Source organism: Sapajus apella, unplaced genomic scaffold, assembly GCF_009761245.1.
Source record: "Sapajus apella isolate SASKATOON/1434 unplaced genomic scaffold, GSC_monkey_1.0 scaffold6, whole genome shotgun sequence".
Classification (NCBI taxonomy): Eukaryota; Metazoa; Chordata; class Mammalia; order Primates; family Cebidae; genus Sapajus; species Sapajus apella.
The window spans coordinates 17,625,280-17,631,391 of record NW_022436946.1 but is presented as its reverse complement, the minus strand read 5'-3'; the positions used below and the strand labels follow the sequence as shown (position 1 = coordinate 17,631,391).

At 45.2% G+C, this 6,112-nt stretch overlaps 1 protein-coding gene across 1 annotated transcript in view; it reads right to left on the bottom strand.

Moving 5' to 3' along the window:
- The window catches only part of MOXD1 (monooxygenase DBH like 1), a 108,817-nt gene extending 103,985 nt beyond the window's left edge, over positions 1-4,832 (bottom strand). Inside the window, exon 1 of the mRNA XM_032274758.1 lies at positions 4,445-4,832. Within this exon, the coding sequence (XP_032130649.1) occupies positions 4,445-4,708 (264 nt within the window). The 5' untranslated portion in view covers positions 4,709-4,832. The remainder of the gene's footprint in view (positions 1-4,444) is intronic.
- Positions 4,833-6,112: the final 1,280 nt, after the last annotated feature.

The following is a 6,112-nucleotide window of genomic DNA, read 5'->3' as shown; positions in this document are numbered from 1 at the left end:
ACAAACAGATTATCAGGGACTATCACAAACAGATTATCAGGGACTATTATACACTCACAAACTAGAAAACCTAAAGGAAATAGATAAATTCCTTGACTATGAAGGAATTCCTTCAAATTCCTTGACTATGAGGAATTCCTATAAATTCCTCTACCTATGAAGGCTGAATCAAGAAGAACTAAAAAACCTGAATAAACCAACAATGAGTAATGAAACTGAATCAGTAATAAAAAGTCTCTCCCAATATAGAAAGTTCAAGACTTGGTGCTTCACTGCTGAATTCCCATGTGGCTGTCTTTCCAATGTGATGTTCAGATAGTCTGCATTCCCTCTTGAATCTAGTGGGTTTGTGACCACAGTGGAAGACTAAGTCATGAAAGGCTATACAATTTCCTCCTGGCCTCTTGGTTCCCTCTTGATACCGACCACTATGCTGTGACGAAGTCAAGCAGCCACACAGAGAAGTTATGATCCTACCACAGCACCAGGCAAGGTCCCTACCAAGAGCCAACATCAACTGCCAGCCATAATTTCAAGGGAACAAGCCTTCATATTCTTCCAACCACCCACTTTGGAGTTGTCCTCACCAAATTTCAGACTTATGAGCAAAAGAAATGCTGTCATTGTGCTAGGCTACTCTGCATGGGATAGTTTGTTACACAGGAACAGACAGCCAAAACAATGGGCAAGGCCCCCAATGCTGGACCCATTTCCTGGCATAGAATAGAACTGGCCTAAAAAGAAATGGGACTTGCCTGTCTCCCTTTCATGAATTTTCATTATTTGGGTTGATTCTTTATTAATAGTAGCCTTTCTCTCTGAGTCCCAGATTAGGTTGTCTGTGAGATATATCCCAGCTGAAATTGCATTTGAGTGTGTGTGCAGGCACACTATATGATGGTTGAATTGTTGCCAGCATTTAGGAATTTGAATCTTTTTATACAAACACAGAGAGAGAGAAAGAGAGAAAAAAGTACAGAGAATCTAATTTTTTGTCTTCTCTCAAAAAAAAAAATAGAATAAACAGAAGGTCTGGCAATGTTGGATTTACATTCCCTTATAACAGTAATTTGCTCACAAAACCCCTGGTTCCCTCAGCGCCATCTCCTCTCTGTTGCATTACATCCTGCCTGTTCCATTCAAGCTTCCATCACTCTTTTTTTTCTCATTTTTTAATTTGTATAAATGTATGGGCTACAAGTGCAGATTCTTTTCACACAGAGATTGCATAGTGGTGAAGTCAGGGCTTTTAGTGTATCCATCACCCAAACAACATACATTGTACCAAATAAGTAATTTCTATTCCTCCACAGCTTCCCACTCCCTCACCCTGTTGAGTCTCCATCGTCTATCATTCCACACTCCACATCCTTGTGTACACATTTTCTTTTATCTCCCACTTATAAGTGAGAACATGCAGTAGTTATCTTTCCGCATCTAGCTTGTTTCACTTAACTTAATGGCCTCCAGTCACTCTTAGATTTCTTTCCTGACATCTATGGACATTTGGGCTCGTGACAGTAAGCCAACGATTCTCTACCTGATTGATAAAAATTTACACTTATATAGTTCTCAAGGAGTTAACACCCTTTTGAAAAGATGAGTTTAATATAATTGGGAAAATAAAAATCAGAATAATTTTTAAAAAGCGAAGTCTTAGTTTATAATTAAATTTAAAAGGATAAAATAAAATATGCAAAAAAGCCACATGATGAGGTGACTGGGATAGCAACTCAGGTTATTGTCATACACCCCGGTATCAATGTCCAGCTCTTAGTGGCTGCTATGCATATATTGATGCCCCAGGAGCCAATTATCTTTGTGTAATTGTTCTATATAAATGTTGTTCTCACCGGGAGCAAAATTACACAAAATATACATTCTGCTAATATGCTACATTTAAGAATCCTATTTATGGCCAAGCACGGTGGCTGACATCTGTAATCCCAGCACTTTGGGAAGCCGAGGAGGGTGGATCACCTGAGGTCAGGAGGTTGAGACCAGCCTGGCCAACAAGCTGAAACCTCGTCTCTACTAAAATACAAAAATTAGCTCGGTGTGGTGGCCAGCGCCTCTAATCCTAGCTACTTGGGAGGCTGAGGCACGAGAATTGCTTGAATCCAGGAGGCGGAAGTTGCCATGACCCAAGATCGTGCCAATGCACTCCAGCCTGGGCGACAGAGTGAGAATCTGTCTGAAAAAAAAAAAAGAAAAAAGAATACTATTTACTTTTTGGTACAGTTACTGAAAATACCTTTCTCACACTAGTGTATGAAGAATCTTAAATAGTTTCTAGAGAGAAGACTGAATTTCGAGTACTGGAAAATGGAATCATTCAGCCTGGATGATAAAAACTGAAATTGATTTCTTTCTTTCATTTATAGTATTTGGTGTATTTCATCTTATTAAACAGATTTTAAGTAAACTGTCTTTCCGTTTAATTGAATAGCATAATTTTAATGCATTTTATATGCCCTAAAATGAGTACAATGTTTATGGAAATGGAAAGGTAAAAATACGTCAGCCAAATAAGAAAATGATCATCCTTGACATGTAAAAATAATTTTATTTTCATAGGAATAAAAATGAAGGGGAAATCCTATTTATTGCTCCTTAAATATATTGGGAATGCAGCCATTCACAATTTATCTCATAGTGATGTGTATTCATTAATTACTTTAAGAAAATTTCTATGTTTCAAAATCAATCTAACAAGTACTTAATTAAGTCTTATGCAATCTTTCACCAACAGGGTGAAAACACTGTAGTTTAACCAAGTTTATCCTTGTGGTGGGCCTATTATGGCATGTTGAAATCAGAATTCTACTCACGGCCTTTCATTTGACATACAATTGGGTGGGCTTTCTAGAAATGCTACTCTTCCGGGGAAAATAACATGGAGTTAACATTCAAAGTGTGTCCCATTTTAATATTAACATAGTAAGAGCTCTCATGCTCCCTTTTACAGAACATGCAAGGAGAGTTAAAAGGCATGCTATACTCCTCACCCTAAACAAACGGTTAAAATTTCTATTTTTAAAAAACGTTGGCTCAAATAGTTATTTAAATAAGGGATTTACTTTACAACACAGGAGAATAAGCCATTCCCCTAGTGAGGCCTGCGTTTGTGGTCAAATCCTTGCTTCATAAAGTTAATGTCTGAGATGCTGCACCAGGAGAAGATTTATACATCAGTGACTTCAGCAGAATGCAATCCTCATAAAACTTTATTTTATTGCAGTTGTAAAATTACTTCTTTCGGGGAAGAAACGATTAATTTGTGAAAAAATAGATAACAGAGTGGTTTTGAACTTTTTATTGTTGTCACTTTATTTCCTGCCAGAGTTAACGGCTCAGTGCCAGAATCAGGGTTCAATTTTGATGGCATATCTCAGTCTAAACGGTGTAGAAATCGAACTGAGAAGTTAGGGACAAAATCACTAAGAAATACACTCTAAATCCACCGAGAACACTGATTTTAATATTATCAAAGCCTTAATGCAACGCCAGAGCAATTAGGAGTTTTCATCTGGATCAAGACTTTTAGCAAAGGGCAGTATGTTTGCATGTAATTTTATAAGCAACAAAGCGTGTACGTTCACCGCCATCCAAACGTTGGTTACGATTAAACAAGGATGTTCAGGAAACCTAACCACCTAATCATTTTGGTCATCTCACAATCTTTTTCTCCTTTTTCTATTTAGAAAGGCGCCACCTATGAACAGGCAAGGTGGTTACTTAGGCTCCTTCAAAGCAAATCAGCAGCGGTCAAATTAACTTTGTTTGGTTATTAAAGTAAGGGAAAGTTTTGCCACTTCACAGGAGATTTTGCACGGGGACCTTCTATTTTAGCCTCTAAATGTGGCTTCCTGAACAGCTCTCGGAATAGCAAAGTCCCTAAGCGATTCTTAGGGACCTTCTGGAGAATGGTGTAGCTGTTATCAGCCCCGCGCCTGGGAGCTCCAAAATAGCCACTATTTGGAAAGTTCTGAGATTCACACTCCTAGACAGTAAGTCCGCGAAGTACTAAAGCGCTCTGTCCCTTCCCTCCTCTGAGAGCTGTCCCGTTAGGTCGGCAAAGCCAAAGCCGAGGTCCTTCTCCCTTCCTGTCAGGGATGAAGGGGGATGCGTTGCAGGTGTGTAGGCGGCGGTAGGGGGGTGTCTCTTAAGTGGTGCGCTGGGGACAGGAAAGTGTTCAAAGAGGGAAACCTGCCTGGGGTCACGCGTGCTCGGCTTCCCGGGGAGCCCTGCCTCCGCGCGCCTTCCGCGGCTCGGGGAGCTCAGGCACTGCCCGCGGAGGTGAGAGTGAGCCCGGCCGGGGGCTCGGGGCTGCGCCAGGCGAGACCGAGCTGCTGGCCCCAGGGACGCCCCGTAACTGCGCCCTCGCTGGGGTCGGGACGAGACCCGCCTCTGCCGAGCGGGCTCCGGGAGGAGACATGCTTACCTGGAGGTAGGGCCGCCCGTGGGCCACCCCGCCCACGACGATGTCAGCGGACGCCATGGCCCCAGTGGGCGAGAAGCCGAAGCCCACGTATCCGGTGGTGCGCACCTGGAGGCGGAAGGCGATCTGGCTGCCCCGCTGGTCCCAGCCCAGCCAGTACTTGCCCTCCGAGTCGAGGAGGGTCCAGTGCGGGTAGGTCCTGCCCAAGCCCCCCGCCGCCGCCCCGGGGAGCAGCCCCCACAGCAGAAGCAGCGGCCAGCAGCACATCCTCGGGCGCCTCCTGCCCGCCGGCACCCGGCACCCGGCACCCGGCTCCCGCCGCTGGGGAGCAAGGAGCAGGACGAGGAGCGGCGGAGGCGAGCGGGAGCCCAGGGACCGCCCCTCGGGCCGGACGCGCGCCTGCCCGGGAGGGGCAGGACCCGCTCTCCCTGCCCCCGGCGGCCGGCAGGGCGCGCCCGGTCCCGTCCCGTCCCGTCCCATTCCGTCCCGTCCCGTTCCGTCCTGTCCGGTCCCAGCCCTGCCAACTCCCACCCTGCCCGGCCCTTCCCTCGGATCCACCTGCCTCCCCGACCCCTGACTTGGTCCCCGAGGTCGGGGCTGGATGGGAAGGAAAGCGAGGGAGGAGGCAGACGCCGAGAGAGGAGAAAAGGGGGCCAGAGGCAGAGGGAAAAGGAGAAGGGCCAGAGAATCCTAGAGCGGGAAGAGCGTGAGCTCTGCGGAACGTGGGCCAGACGTTCCTGGGAAAAGAATGGAAATTGACGAGAGAGGGCAAGTTTAGCATGGAGGGGCGGAATTGAGTGAGCAAAAGGGGTAGTCTGGGGTGCGATGGAGAGAAAAGCCCCCGTCCAGGGTAACCTTCACATGTCTGTATCCGTTGCTTTCCAGAACCTTTGTTTCCAGTGAGTCCCTACTTCCATGCAGGGACCCAGCTCACCTCCCCCCGAGGATTTCTCTCACCTTCCCACCCTGCGTGACCCCAGAGCTTGCTCCACACGGCAGGAGTTGGAGCTCTGGAGCTTGCCTTCACCTAGCTTTGGTTTGGTTTGGTTTGGTTTTGACAGAACAAAGTCAGCCAAACTACTTTGCCATCAGCAGAGGGGGTCAGGGTTGAATTGTCATTTGAGAGCGATATTTTAATTTAACATTCTCTTTTCTTGCTATTGCAAATTCTGGCCATAACCATGTTTATCAAAAGTTTGTTTTGTTTTAGTTTTGCCTCTACCTTTGACCACTGTCTTCGGAATGCTAAATACAATATGGCCACTAAAGTTTACCTTGCTTATTTATTTATTTATAATCTGCCAAATTTTCAAGAAAGTTCGAAAATTTGTATTTATGAAAATACAAACAATACAAAATAGAAAAACAAATAAGAGAGACTATCAGATGAAAAATACGGGTTAGTAGAGCAGGCTCCGCACAAGCCACCGTTCTCTCTCCTCACCTCAAATTTCAGCCCCATTCTCTCTCCTCACCTCATATTTCAGCCTGTTTTTCCCCTGCCTATCTTTTCCCATAATTTTTCCAAAATTACCGTCATGTATCTAATCTATTTTCTTCTAAGAATACAGGAATATTTGACCATGTCTGGAAGGTGACCGGTAGGTGGATCTGCTTACCAAACTGCGCAGAGACTTGCCTGGGAAGGGATTTTTCCCAAGGAGAGTTTGG